This window comes from Caretta caretta, chromosome 1 (assembly GCF_965140235.1).
Source record: "Caretta caretta isolate rCarCar2 chromosome 1, rCarCar1.hap1, whole genome shotgun sequence".
Lineage (NCBI taxonomy): Eukaryota > Metazoa > Chordata > Testudines > Cheloniidae > Caretta > Caretta caretta.
This window is the reverse complement of record NC_134206.1, coordinates 230,140,281-230,155,965: the sequence shown is the minus strand read 5'-3', so window position 1 is coordinate 230,155,965 and position 15,685 is coordinate 230,140,281. Positions and strand designations below refer to the sequence as shown.

Below are 15,685 nucleotides of genomic sequence, written 5' to 3'. Positions count from 1 at the left end.
CTCTGTGTTATGCAGGAGGTCAGACGCAACTGGTCCCTTCTGACCTTCAAATCTATGGATTTAGAATTATGGGCAAATATTCCTATCACTGAATGTAGGGCCATTCTCCACCCTCAGTTTTTGTACAAAACTCCCATTGATGTCAATGGAAATTTCAGGTACTGAAGAATGGTAATATATGCCACTTATTTTCTACTGATTTTTATTGCAAATGTTCAGGGTTAAGGCGCGGAAATGAAAAGAGATGAACTATAGGGCCCATGGAACTGCAGCTTGCCTAGGGCTCATGCTAATGGTAGCACAAACTATGAGAACCCATGCCTGTGAAAATTAGGGAAGCTGATTAAAAACAAACTATTTTGTCTGACATAGGAGTTAAAGTCAGGGGAAGCACAGCTCTCTCTTCTCTTTTATATGAAGTGGGGAAGAGAATATCAGGGAGCAGTGCTCTTCCTCAACTCGACTTCTCCTGGGCTTCTACAGGGAGGGTTCCCACACTCCCAGTTCAGTTTATTTTAACCACTGGTCTAGTAGTTACTCCAGAGAATCCCAATTAACATTTATTGAATATTTTGCCATAGAAGCTGATGCCTTTGATGAATTATTCTCACATGCACCGGACAAACTGGATGCTGTGAAAAAGGTAACTTTTAAACGTTAAACAGACATTGACATTTGCATTATAAGATATAATTAACGAATTCTCTAAAAATTCCATTTTCCCCCCTCCCATTCTTTAGGTGCTTTTGCAATTTGTCAACAAGCATGTTGGAAAATTAGGATTAAACGTGAAAGATGCTGACTCTCAGGTAGCACTCTTTGAGATGTATGTTAAAATGTCTGTCGGTTACATTAATATTCCCTGTCACCTCCAAAATTCCTATATTTCTCTTTTAAACTTGGCAAGTGTACACATTCATTCATAGCCTGAGTTCAGGCATATCAAGTGTCAATTTGGGAGGATTTTTAATGCCAATATGATAAGTAATTGAAAATAAGGGGTTTGTATGGAACACCATCCCAAGGTTGCAGTCATATAGGTCCTGATTTTCAGAGGCTCTTGAACCCCTACATCTTCCACTGACTTATGTTGGAAATGTGGGTGCTCAGCATCTTTGAAAATTAGGCCTAAATTGTCCATAGTGACTAGTGATTTTTTGAGTGCCTAACTTAAGACATGGTCGAGAGGCCTGGTTTTCACAAAGTGCTGACCTCCAGCCCTCTGAAAATCAGCCCCCTTTAAAGTGCCTGAAGGTGGTCACCCAAAATCACTGGACACTTGTGAAAATCTAGGTCATAATTTATAGGTAAGGCTAAGATTTTTGTCATGGGAATTTTTAGTAAAAGTCACGGACAGGTCATGGGCAATAAAGAAAAGTTCACGGAAGCTGTGACCTGTCTGTGACTTTCACTAAAAATATCCATGATAAAATGGGAAGGAGCTGGGCAACTGCGGGGTGGCTGGGAGTTCCGGGGACCCCACCACCTGTGGGGGCTCAGAGCCCCAGCGTCGGGGAGCTGCGGGGATCTTCCTGTACCACCGCTATGTGGAGCTGTGGGGGTCCTCCTGCCCCGCCACAGTTGGCAGGGAGCTGCGGGGATCCCCCTGCCCACGGTGGCCGGAAGCTGTGGGGTACCCCCCATGCCCATGGTGACTGGCAGTTGGGGGCCTCACCGCTCCCTGCTGCTGTGGAAGGCAGCGAGACCCTGCAGCTCCTAGCCGCCAGGGCTGAAGTCATGGAGGTCTTCGGAAGTCACAGATCCTGTGAGTTCCGCAACCTCTGTGACAAAATCGTAGCCTTATTTATAGGGCATGATTGTTCCAGAGGCACAGCCCTGCGCTGGGAACAACGTGGAGCCACCACCTCTGGAGGAGTTCCAACAGGGTTTGCACTCATCAGACACATCCCTCACAGAGCACAGGGGAGAGTTCACACTGCACCATCTGTGAGGATGGGTGCAGCCTGCTCACTCCAGTGAGGAGGTGAGGTGCTATAATTCGGTCTCCTCCCACCTCCCATTGGTGCAACTGGCACCTCTTGGGGCACATAAGTGGGAGGGAAACCGTCCTTATGCTAGCGAGAGTACAGGAATTGTGATTCTCCCATGCCTCTGAGTAGGGTGAACAAGTGGAAGCAGATTGGGATGCGGAAGTTCCTTGTGCTTTTTTCCTTCTTGGCATGCACATGAAAGGGTGGGGGAAATCTAGCCTACAGCTGACACTTCACTGCAACCATTAAAACCTTTGACGCAATAATAATTCCACTGGCTTGCATTGTATGGCTGGAGACTGCAGTGTTAATTACCAAGAATGGAGCTTTTGAAGGGACTGCTATCAGGAATCCTAGATGAAATTTCCTTTTATGTAGTGATGCGTATTTATTTTTGTTTGAAATCTGTTCAAACATGGGACATTTCAAATATGGGACATTTGTATTGCTATCCTCCACACAGTGTTACATTCCTGCTACACTAATAGGAATTTATGAGCCTTATATAGATGGAAATGACATTATGTGTATAAATTGGGGTCAAAGAAATAAGTCACCAGTTTGTATAATTTATACTGTATATTCTCAATTCTTCTTTCCATAGAAGAACATTTATCTCTCTGAGTAAAACTCTTTGAATCTTTTTTTCTCTGGCTTTGGTAAAAGCCAATTTAATAAATAATACTCAGGTGATTCTTCTTATAGTTTGCAGATGGAGTTATCTTGCTTTTGTTAATTGGACAACTTGGGGGGTATTTCCTGAATTTAAGGGAGTTCTTCCTGAACCCAAACTGTGCTACGGAAATGGTAGGTTATTATTTATTTACTTAAGCCGGGATCCTGCAAACACCTTACATGTACTTTATGCACATGATTAGCCCCACTGAAATCACAGACACTACTGACAATGTGTAAAGTTAATCATATGATCAAGAGTTTGCAGGATAGCAGCTTTAGACAACACACAAGAGTGTTCTAAGCATGTTATAATTAATTTTTTAAAAAAACAAGTCCCTGTCCCCAAGGCTATACTGAAATCTACCATGATCCTACAAAATGAAAGTGATCATTATTTGCATTTGTTAACCAGACAAATGCACTGAATTCATAGTGCTTTAAATAAACATCTCTGTGTTGTATGGGTTGGAATGCGAATGCAATATTAGACCAACAGCTTCTTCCATTTAGCCACACGGGTGACACAGCAAGTGTAGGGGCCACAGAGATTCCCTCACATTGTCCCACAAATGTACCTCAACCATAACTTGATGGAACCACTGCTAAGGCCCCACGTAGGCAAGGTAACTTTTCTAAAAGTTTCCTGCTGTTGCTAACATCAATTCACCTGACCTCTGTTAGCAAAGCTGAGAGCCCTAGTACATACAGTCTGTCAAATACTGACCCTGTTTTAAAACTCTGATAATTAGATTTGGGGAAAAAATAAATTTGAATTGAATCAAAATGAAAGTTTTCCATCTTCAATCACCCTCTGCCTTTTCTTTCTCCACTATTTCTTTTGCTCTGATTCCATTAAATTGGAAACAAAACATTTTAATTTCAAATCACTTTAGAAGAGAAAAAATCAGTAAAACCCATGAAGAAGTTTGAACAAAACAAACATGTTTTTGGTTTGTTCAAAGAGTTTTGTAGAAAAGAATCCCCATTCTTTTGACCACCCCTGTTAGTTAATGATGCCTAAACATCTTTTTTGTGAGGAATGTAGATATCTCCATTTTTTGGAGCTAAATTGCAGAGTAAGACAGTGGCAGAGTTGGTATTAGAATCCAGAACTACTGACTCCCAGTCCTAGCCTCTACCCATTGGACACTGCCTTCAGAGAGGAATCCACTGAGAGTATGAAGCACTCTGCTGTGATACTGAATATGTCAAGAATTTTCATTTTAGCAAAGTTAATCCCAGGTACTGCTTTTGGTCAAAGCATTGTTTACTAATTTTTTTTCCTGTCTTACACCCTGAGTGATATAAAAATCTAACTACTGTAGTTCAGAGACTTTATTTCAATTTAAAACACTTCCCCCAAATCCCTTATGTACTCTAACTCCCCCACATTTTAGACATTAATTGGTACAGTAGAACATGACACTGTAACCTTCACTGCAGAACTCCTTTGAGATTTAAAACATGACATTCCTGTTATAAAAGGTGGTGACAACCAGCCATACCTTCAGGATCATTATTGTGTATTGTCTTTTACTCAAGTTGAAAGCTGATAGTTCAAAACCAGTAAATACAGTCTGTGTATCTTGGGCAGAGGAAATTGGAGTGAATTCTAGTGAGGGGGGAAAACACTGAAAAATAAAGGAAAATCGATATTAGGATATATCTAAAATGTATGTAAACTGAAAAGAAACCAAATGTGGTGGCGGCAGAACCCTGCTCAACATAGGATGGAACTATCCTTTACCTCTTAGAGATCTCCTCAGCAGGGCATCAGTGGTTGGAGTTATGCTCCTGCTCATCCTGTGGCAACAATGGGTGGTGCACTCTCTGATCTCTTGCTTCACCACCCTCCCTTTGATGTCAGAGGATGGCACTATCCCTTCCCCCCTTTCCTTTAGTATAGGTGGAACTGGAAGGCTCACCTATAGTTAAGGTTGCCTTGATACTTCCCATAAATCCCATTATAAGACCTTGTTCTCAGTTGATCATAACTTTGCCAAACTTCAACTATTTGGGCTATACTTTTCCAGGCAAGGTACCTGCCTCAGGCTGAATTTTTTTTTCCAACTAAAACAGTTCACCTATTTCTGAGAACGAGGTTAGGGGGAACTTTGTTGTTTTGCCCATACTAAAAACATTTTCACAACCCATTTGCTGAGAAGTTCTAGCTTCTCCATTCTTTGAAGCAGGAGGTGGTTTTTGTGAGGATTTTTGCCATCCCTGTGAAAAACTGCCCAAATTTGGTCAATTTATAAGCCTCTCAGTTGGCACATGGTCAGTATAGAGTGTTGTTTGAGTGTGGCAGCTAAATTCCCTGAAGATTCTGTCTTCACTGAGCACGCTCCATCCTCTCATTGCTCCTGTGTGTGACAGGACTGCACATGTACCATCCCCTCAGAGCAACCAAGCATGCTCCAAGCCCTGAGCTGCAAGGCTGCACAAGACTTTCTCTTCAGTTGCTTCTTCAGTAGTTGTGGGCCATTGTGGGCTGGGGCCATTGTGGACTTGGGCACTGGAACTGAGAGCAGGGAGACTGTCTCTTGTTCTCTCAGTGTTCCCAGTTGCTGGGCCTAGGTAGCGTGGAGGAAAAGGAGGAAGAAGCCACAGTGGGAATGAGGGTGACCAGATAGTAAATGTGAAAAATTGTAACACTTTTTTTTCTCAGGGGTTGGGGGGTATGGCTGAGTATATAAGCCAAAGTCCCCAATATTGGGATGTCTGGTCACTCTAGTGGGAATGCAGAAGGATGAGGAAGGGGAGGGATTTAGGGACCAGAGGATGAGCAGGAGCAGAGGAGGAGGGGAGAGGGGAGCAGGAATTGGGATGGGGGGAGGTTCATAGATTCCATGGCCAGAAGAGACCACAGTGATCATCTAGTCTGACCTCCTATATAACACAGGCCATAGAACTTCCCCCAAATAATTCCCAGAGTATATCTTTTAGAACAATGCTTTTCAATCTGTGGTCCACAGACCCCTGGGATTCTGCAGACTATGTCTAAGATTTCCAAAGGGGTCTGCACCTCCATTCAAAATTTTTTAGGTCTCTGGAAATAAAAAAGGTTGAAAACCACTGTTTTAGAAAAAATATCCAATCTTGATTTAAAGATTGTCAGTGATCGAGAATCCACCATGACCTTTGGTAAATTGTTCTAATGGTTAATTACCCTCACTGTTAAACATTTATGTCTTATTTTCAGTCTGAATTTGTCTAGCTTCAACTTCCAGCCATTGAATTGGGTTATACCTTTCTCTGCTAGATTTAGGAGTCCATTATTAAATATTTGTTCCTCATGTAGGTACCTATAGACTGTAATCAAGTCTCCCTTAACCTTCTCTTTGTTGAGCTAAATACACTGAGTTCTTTGAGTCTATCACTGAGACAGATTTTCTAATCCTTTAGTCATTCAACCCTCTCCAATTTATTAGCATCCTTCTTAAATTGTGTGCACCAGAATTGGACACAGTATTCCAGCAATGGTCACACTAGTGCCAAATACAGAGGTAAAACAACCTCTCTGCTCTACTTGAGATTCCTCTGTTTATGCATCCAAGGATCACATTAGCTCTTTTGGACACAGTGTCACACTGAGGGCTCATATTCAGCTGATTATCAGCTATGATCTCAAATCTTTCAGAGCCACTGCTTCCCAGGATAGAGTCCCACATCATATAAGGATGGCCTATATTCTTTCCTCCTAGATGTATACATTTACATTTAGCAGTATTAAACATATATTGTTTCCTTGTGATCAGTTTACCAAGCGATCCAGTTTTTTCTGAATCAGTGACCCGTCCGCTTCAATATTTACCACTCCCACAATCTTGTGTCATCTGCAAACTTCATCAATGATGTTTTTGTGGTTTCTTCCAGGTTATTGATAAAAATGTTAAATAGTGAACCAATCCATGTGGGGCCCACTGGAAACACATCCATCAATGATGATTCCTCATTTACAGTTACATTTTGAGACCTATTTGGTTAGCCAGTTTTTAAACCATTTAATGTGTGCCATGTTAATTTTATATCATTCTAGTTTTTTAATCACTATGTCACGCAGTACCAAGTCAAATGCCTTAAAGAAGTCAAAGTATACTATGTCAACACTATTACCTTTAACAACCCAACTTGTAAACTCAGCTAAAAAAGATATCAAGTTAGTTTGATTTAATCTATTTTCCATAAACCCATGTTGATTTGCATCACTTACTTTACCCTCCTTTAATTCTTTATTAATTGAGTCCTATATCAGCGGTTTCATTATATTGACTGAGATCGATGTCAGGCCTATAATTGCCAGGGTCATTCTGTTTATCCTTTTTAAAATTTGGCACAACATTAGCTTTCTTCCAGTTTTCTGAAAACTTCCCCAGTGCTCCAAGACTTATTGAAAATCAACATTAATTGTCCAGCAAACTACTCAGCCAGTTCTTTTAAAATCCTTGGATGGAAGTTATTTGGATCTCCTAATATAAAATGTCTAACGTTAGTAGCTTCTGTTTAACATCCTCCAGAGTAACTAGTGGAATGGAAAGAGTATTTATCGTCACCATATGAAGAGACTATATCATCTGTCTCCCCCCCCCCCCAATATAGACTAGAATTATTTATTGACCATGTCTGCCTTTTCTGCATTGTTATTGATAATTCTACCAGTTCCATCTAGCAATGGCTCAATACTATTGTTAGAATTCTTTTGTTTCTAAAATATTTTTAAAATTCCTTCTTATTGTCCTTAACTCTGCTGGCCATAGATTTTCCTCTGTCCCTTTGCTTCTCTTATCATTTTTCTACAATTCCCAACTTCTGATTTGTATTCATTACTATCACCTTCCCCATTATGCCATTTGTTTTTACACTCACACTCACTCTTACTTACTTTTTATAGCTGCCTACTTCTCCTCTAAACCAGGTCATTTTTTTAACCAGCACAGGCTTGTTCCTTGATTGTGGCTTTTGGGGCATCTAGTAAGATTTTCGTAAATGATTCCCAATTATCATTCACATTTTTCTGATTAAATTCTTCCTTCTAGCTGATTTGGGTCATAATTGTTTTCAGCTTTGTGAAATTGGCCCCATTAAAGAACCAGGTGTACATATTAATGGTCTGGACTTTATTCTGCTTGCAAATCATGATCACTTGTACCTAAGCTACCATTAATTTTTAGTTCTGTGATCAGTTCCTCTTCATCTGTTAGGAGAAAGTCTAATAAAGAATTCTCCTATGTAGGCTGCAACACTTTTTTGTTAGGACATTGTCATCTATAATGTTTAGAAATTCCAGGGATGTTTTGGTACTGGCAGCATGAGATCTCCAGCATATGTCATGAAGATTGAAGTCCCTCATGATCATGCAGCTTATTTTCCTTCACATTATAGATAAGTGCAAAGGAGGTGGTTATCCTGTTCCTAACACTGATTTGGTGGTCTATAGCAGACACCATCTGGTACTCCTTCTGTGTGTTTTATCTGTTAGGACATTGATCTGTAAGCATTGAAGATCATTTTCTTCTAAGTTATTGGTGATTTGGAAACAGGTAATTCCACTGTTGACAAAGAGTGCCACTCTCCCTCCCCTTTTCCCTACTTGATCCTTCCTAAATAGGTTATAACCATTGATTTTAACATTCCAAATGTGAGAATCATCTCACCATGTTTCAGTAATGCTAACTAGACCAAATTTATGCTCATAAATGAGCAATTCCAGTTCCTCTTGTTTATTACTCAGGCTCCTAACATAGTGTATAGGCAATTCAGTAATTTCTTCTCTTCGTGTCCTTTGGTTCCTTGATTAATTTTGTTTTCAACATCTCAATTTTGTGCTGAGTGCTCATATCTTCCCTCTTTTTGCCTTATTAGTTTAGCTTTCTCCTGACTATTCTAGCCAGCCTGTCCCCAAAGTGATTGGTTCCCCTACTACTGAGATGGAGACCATGCAGACTATATAATCCCCTCTCCCCATAGAAAGTGGATCAATGTTCCATAAATCCAAAACACTATATCACTTACTTAGCCAACAATTCACTTCCAGAATCTTCTGCCTTTTGTCTTCTTTCACTCGTGGGACAGGAAGGATCTCAGAGATCACTTGGACATTCTTCTTCAGAATACTTCCAAGTTCCCTGAAGTCATCTACTATCTGCAAAATATCCCACAATACAGTGTCATTAGTTCCAATAGGCATCATCACCAATGGTGATGCCTGTCGACTTCAGAAGCCTATCCAGTCTTAGAGTGGTGTCTCATTTCTTGGCTTTAGGAAATCAGCACACTGTCCTATTGTCTGCCTGTGCCTTGCAGAATTTCTTTTGATTCTTCTGAGTATGAATCTCCAACAAGAATTATCTGTCTTCCTTGGACAGTTGGAGAACTTTTTGCAAGCAAGCTTGACCGTGACCGTATGCCTCTGGTGGTTATGAACTGCCAGGCTTCTTCTCTGATTTCCTCTCTCTTTGATTCCTTGGTGGCCAGGTCCCTTCTTCCTTGAACCTGGGGTAATAGTATTTCCTCTTCACCTTCTCTGATTCTCAGTAGTATCTCTCCTCCAATCCAAGAATCTTTTCTTCCAGCACAGCCACCAGCTTGCACTTCATGCACATGAACTCGCTTCTGTGTTCAGGCTGGAAAGAGGACATGTCAGAGATGGAGAGGAAGACAATCTAGTGGCATGGGGCAGAAGAGTCTATAACCACTAGAGTAGACTTTTATCCAAGACTTCTCATATTTCCAACTTCCTATCAGGCTGGAAATGCTGAAAAGTATTACAGTGCTTCTGGTTCCATCTGGAAGTGCAGAAAGATGAATGTGCTCCCTTTATCCAAACCATTTTGCCTATCAGTAGTAAGTATCAGTACTGTGTCTTAAGATTTATATAAAAGATCAGCATTCTACTTTTATGTGGAAGTCTCATAAACTTGCTGAGGGAAACATCTGATCCTCCTCACTCGGTGACTTCATTAAACAATCATTTTATTCATCCCAGGTGAAGTTTGTAGCTCTGTATAATCCTCTTGTTTTCCTTGTCTGCCATGGATTTGAAGAAGAATCTAAACCTAGTTTCAAACTCTGTCATTGTTATCTGTAAATCACAAAACCAGGTGGAACATAAAGGTATCACTTTAGTTCAAAATAAAAGAGCAATAAGCTCTTGCTCAGCTTATGCATGGTTGGACATAAGTGCGTAACATGGGGAGGTTAAAAAGCACAGCATGCCAGCACTGTACACAGTACCTCCTGGAGGATAAGCTGATCAGGAGCAGTAGAATGGTTAAGGAAGCAATTTAAATTTTTGTTTTTGTTCTTACTTCATTAAAGGAATAGTCTTGTGACAGAACCTAAATAGACAACCTGTCTTTAGATTGTTAAAATCAAGAGGCGAATGGGATCTGGAATGTAACTGTAAATAAATAAAAATCAAGAGCTTGAAAAATACTTGATTCCTAGAAGTGTCCTTAATATCTCAAGTGCGATATCCATGATGATATCATCAGTAGACCTTTGTATGTTAAAACATTATCCTAATGTTTGCATTTACAGCTGCTCAGAAATTTCAAACCTTTAGGATTTTAAATGAAAAATAGAATACTTTCTGCAAATTTAATTTATGTTAAACATTTCCCTGTGTTTTTATCAAACTTTTAATTTTTGGGGCTCTCATTAATGCAAGATTTTCAGAAAACTTTTAAATGAATTGATCTTTCTGCATCCCTTCTCATGTAATTTTTAAAGGAAATTTGGTTTCTATTTTTCTGATTTGGTAATTGATAGAAGTGATTATAAGCTTTTCACCAGAACTAAAGAGAGTATGAAAAAAATGTTGGTACAGCAATGCTAACTCCCATTTCAACTACCAAAGAAATAAAGCATGCACTATCTATATTTGGCCTGAGTTCACTTTGTTTCATTGATCTTGTCTGATCAACAGCTTCACAATGTTAACCTTGCAGTGGCTTTGCTGACAGATGGAGGTCTTCTAGATTTTCCTGTCAATGCTGAAGGTGAGTCATAACATAGTAATTGTTCTGGAAGAGAATGATTCTTGCTCTGGTTCATGAAAAGCTAAGATACTCAGCTAGAGAATCTTCTCCAACATGACAACCACATATTTCATAACATTTCCTTTGCTTCACATCTCCTGTATATATCCCATATTTTAACAATCTAGTCTACACTAAAAAAAAAGAAGTTCTATTGTTACAATACCCACTGTTTGGTAAGTTAACACCATTTAAAGCAAGAATGAAATTATGTAAGATACATCCGTAGTTGCTGAAATTACCAATTAGGAGTAAGTGTGTTGTCTGTGGGACCTCGTTGCCAAAATCAGGATGTGAATGTATTAGTAGATTTTTAGAGACAGAAGTGACCATTATGATCCTCTAGTCCAAGCTCCTAAATAACATAGACCATTCAATTTCACCCAATCATTCCTCAATCAAGCCCAATAATGTGTTGCTGAACTACAGCATATATTTTAGAGAGACCTCAAGTCTTTATTTAAAGATGTTAAGTGATGGGCATTTTACCATGTTCCCCAGAAAGAGATTCAAGTGTTAAAAATGGCATCTTTTCCCAGTTGGGTAGTCCGCTCATGAACAAGATTGGGGTATGTGTACATATGAGCACATGGAATGGTCATCTATCTGTACCTACGTCATTGGGTAGAGACAATCAAAAAATGGAAGGTGTGGGAATTATGAAAATTTGTTTAATTTTTTTCGTTAACATTTTCGATGTTTTTTTCCAACCAGCTTTACTCATGGGTAGCTGTCATTAATGTCAATGTGAGTGATTTGTGAGCATGCAGTGAAAAATTGGAGCCTTTATGCCCTATACTTGGAACTTGAAGTTCAGTGAACCAGTCTAGTTAAACTGTGAAAGCCTCTGGGTATACCTTTTCTTTGAGCATTGGACATCCATTTCTCTAAATGTGGAGGATTGCCTCAAATAATGTCTAATGTTGATTAATGTGGGAAATATAAACTCCAGCCTCTGTGTATCATTTATGTACAGCTACATAGGCCAGATCCTCAGCTGATGAGTGTTGGTGTTTAATGGAACTACACTGTTTACACCAGCTGAAGATCTGGCCTAGTGGTCCTACTGCTGGTCTATGTTCAGTACAAAGCCATACATTTACATTACTTGAAGAGGAGCAGCAAGCCCTCTGTCTCTCATCATTTGGAAGAAGTAGTAGTTTGCATACAAGTTGATGTATTAACTAGCAAAAACCCTTGTCAAACATGAGTTGAGGTTGCTTAGCAGTACCTTGTGCACTTTCAGAATATGGAAGTTAGCAGCTGAAAACTGCAACCTTCAAAAAGCAGGAAGTACACACCACAGAATAAAGTGCAAACACTACAAAGCCAGGAAATGAAGAGTTAAGGCAATGTCTGCTACTATTCACATTATAATAGAATCACAAAAAATACAGTTATCAAGAAAATCTAATAACTTTACATTTCCTGTTTTGGTTCTTGATTTAGTTAGATTGTAATTTGGGGAAAGTGAAAGATTATCTTCAGTGCTTTGACATGTGAAGGCTTGTTTCTTTCTTGTGTATCCACAGATATAGTGAACAGAGATATGAAGACTACATTGCAGGTTTTGTACTGCTTGTATTCCAAATACAAGACCAAAGAAACATGAAGAGTGAAACTAAGAGCTAGATTTTCTTGCTAGTGTATGCTGGGTTTAATTTTCAGTCCCTAGCTATGTGTTTGCCACTTTGCACATGCGCACACCCTGTATGACACTTGTTGTATTAATATGCTTTGAAAAGTGTGTATGCTTGCAAAGTTGCAGTTATATAACTTGTGCTATCTATAATATAAATGTGTATGCACGTGCGTATTCAGGGGCCAGTGTTTTCTGCTGTTCCTTGGCTGTGAATTTTGCCACAGAAACAGAATCCACCCCTTGCTTCGTCTAAGGCCCCCAAATGCTGTAAAGACTTGTCAATGTGCTACCCCAGCCCCTGCTTCAACACCTCACCCTTTTATCAGCGAGGGAGCTGGAAGTCATTTTTAGAACTTCGCACCTGTACTTGCACTGAGGTTGCTGCAGCACCATGATGGAGTTGAAGTCCATGGATAGATTCCAAGGGGGCTTGAAGCCCATAGTCTAATAACTCCTGTACTACATTTTCAGGCAGGATGATGAGATTAATAATTTTAAAAAATGGCTAGCGGTATGAAACTTGACAAGGCATGAAATGTTTGAAAAAACCTGCTTGCCTCTTAAAATACATTTTACATTGGCGAGACTATGCAGGCCATCCACTCTACAGTATTGTGGATTTCCCCGGTCCTCCATACCTCCTAAAAAACCATGAAAGAGCCCCCTTATTTGCCCTTTAATCTAACACAACATTGTGGCCTGCTGCAGCCCTCTTCTCCCTGCAACTCTTGTGCACCTACTTATGGCCAGCCTGAATACTAGTCTCTGCACTATCTAAGTGCAAGGGGAGAGTCTAACATGACTCCACCTTCCCCCTTACAAGGGTGCATGGAAGGGTGGGTTGGGGTGTGGCTCATTCTATCCCAGTAACACTCAGAGTCCAGCACTGATGGGAGTTTATACTGAAACCTTTTTGTAGCTGCCACTTCTGAGTTTGCTCTTGTAGGGCACACAAACTGTATTGGGACTATACAGGATACCTATTCTGTACAATACCTCCAGCAGCTGCCACTAAGGTATGCACCCACGCAATCCCCACCCTAATGTAACTGTGGCTGCAAAAGCCACATTCCTCTCCTTTAACTGCCACCCTGGTGTTTAAGTCCTAGGCCCTTTGCGGCTTTCTTCAGCTTCATTTGACCTTAACGTTATTTTAAATTTGCATTTCATGTATATTTGGCTTTGAAAAATTATAATTATGCAAAGCTACTGAAGGAGAGAGTTCCACAAACCGCTATGAACATCATAATCCCATTTGCATTGATGCTAATTATCAAGATACATTTTACAAAGGAAAATCCAATGTCTGGCGCCAACAGGTTACCAAAAAAGAGCACCCTGCTTCAATAGCAAAAGTTAATTAAATCAGCTATTCCAAAAGATTCATATCTGACGTACATTCTTAGGGTTATCTCATGTATGAATCTCTGTAGATATCTTGTTTTATTCTCCTGATGGGCTCCAAACATCTAATGAAGGGGAAGACCTTAAAAGTTTGTGTTCTTTATTCACTGATACGTTTACCGGAACATTACATGAAGATTAGAACACCGCTAGATTACTGAGGATACAGAAATAGAATGTCCATCACAGAGGGATTTAATGACTCTGGGGACTGGTACTATGGTATAGGCACAGCCTTTTGCCGTTAGGTAATTGGTTAGAATCCAGCCCATGTTGTTAGTGACTGGAAGTCATTACTAGATGATGTATTTTTAGTGGCCTATGGTCACATAAACACCACCCAATACCGGAAACCTACTGACAGCTATACTTACCTACATGCCTCCAGCTTTCATCCAGGACACATCATACGATCCATTGTCTACAGCCAAGCTCTAAGATACAACAGAATTGGCTCCAATCCCTCAGACAGAGACAAACACCTACAAGATCGTTATCAAGCATTCTTAAAACTACAATACCCACCTGGGGAAGTGAGGAAAGAGATTGACAGAGCGAGACAGGTACCCAGAAGTCACCTATTACAGGACAGGCCCAACAAGAAAAATAACACCACTGGCAATCACATACAGCCCCCAGATAAAACCTCTCCAGCACATCATCAACGATCTACAACCTATCCTGGAAAACAATCCCTCACTCTCACAGACCTTGGGAGGCAGGCCAGTCCTCGCTTACAGACAGCCCCCCAACCTGAAGCAAATACTCACCAGCAACCACACAACAGAACCAGTAACCCAGGAACCTATCCTTGCAACAAAGCCCGTTGCCAACTGTGTCCACATATCTATTCAGGGGACACCATCATAGGACCTAATCACATCAGCCACACTATCAGAGGCTCATTCACCTGCACATCTACCAATGTGATATATGTCATCATGTGCCAGCAGTGCCCCTCTGCCATGTACATTGGCCAAACCGGACAGTTTCTACGTAAAAGAATAAATGGACACAAATCAGACCTCATGAATGGTAACATACAGAAGCCAGTAGGAGAACACTTCAATCTCCCCGGTCACTCAATAACAGATGTAAAAGTAGCCATACTTGAACAAAAAAACTTCAGAAACAGACTTCAAAGAGAAACTGCAGAATTAAAATTCATTTGCAAAGTTAACACCATTAATTTTGGCTTGAATGGGGACTGGGAGTGGCTGGCTCACTACAAAAGCAACTTTCCCTCTCCTGGAATTAACACCTCATTATCAATTATTGGGAGTGGACTACATCCACCCTGATTGAACTGGCCCTGTCAACACTGGTTCTCCACTTGTGAGGTAACTCCCTTCTCTTCATGTGTCAGTATAATAATGCCTACATCTGTAATTTTCACTCCATGCATCTGAAGAAGTGGGTTTTCTACCCATGAAAGCTTATGCTTAAATAAATCTGTTAGTCTTTAAGGTGCCACCGGCCTCCTTGTTGTCTATGTGAAATGAGTTGGTGATCTCAGTCCAATTCCTAGCTAGGCAGTAGTCCATATCACACAAATAAACCTTTCCTACTTTTTACAGACCCTTTCCTACTTTTAACATCCCTATTTTACAGACGGAGAAAATGAAGCACAGAAAGGTTAGCAAGTTAGTGCAGAGCCAAGAATATGATCCATAAGTGCTGGCTCACAGTCCCTTTCTCCAGAAAGCACACCTTCAAACTTTCCCTTTTCCTTTCTCCAAAACATGTCTGTCCATTAACCATGCCCCCTCCATCACCAGATCAAGAGTGCAATTCCCACAGCTGATCACATAAAAGCTCTTCAAATGTATTACTCTGAAATGAATGAAAATCATTCTCTGTCTTGAAAATTGGAGATGGTCCTGATTTTGTAACATCTTGTGCTCTTTTCGTAAAGGGGAAGTTCCAGTAAA

General features: G+C 40.3%; 1 protein-coding gene across 1 annotated transcript in view; it reads left to right on the top strand.

Annotated features, from left to right (window-relative positions):
- Window positions 1-15,227, top strand: part of PARVG (parvin gamma) — a 34,415-nt gene extending 19,188 nt beyond the window's left edge. Inside the window, exons 9-13 of the mRNA XM_048825173.2 lie at window positions 582-643; window positions 741-809; window positions 2,697-2,798; window positions 10,597-10,669; window positions 12,241-15,227. Of these exons, the coding sequence (XP_048681130.2) occupies window positions 582-643; window positions 741-809; window positions 2,697-2,798; window positions 10,597-10,669; window positions 12,241-12,320 (386 nt within the window). The 3' untranslated portion in view covers window positions 12,321-15,227. The remainder of the gene's footprint in view (window positions 1-581; window positions 644-740; window positions 810-2,696; window positions 2,799-10,596; window positions 10,670-12,240) is intronic.
- Window positions 15,228-15,685: the final 458 nt, after the last annotated feature.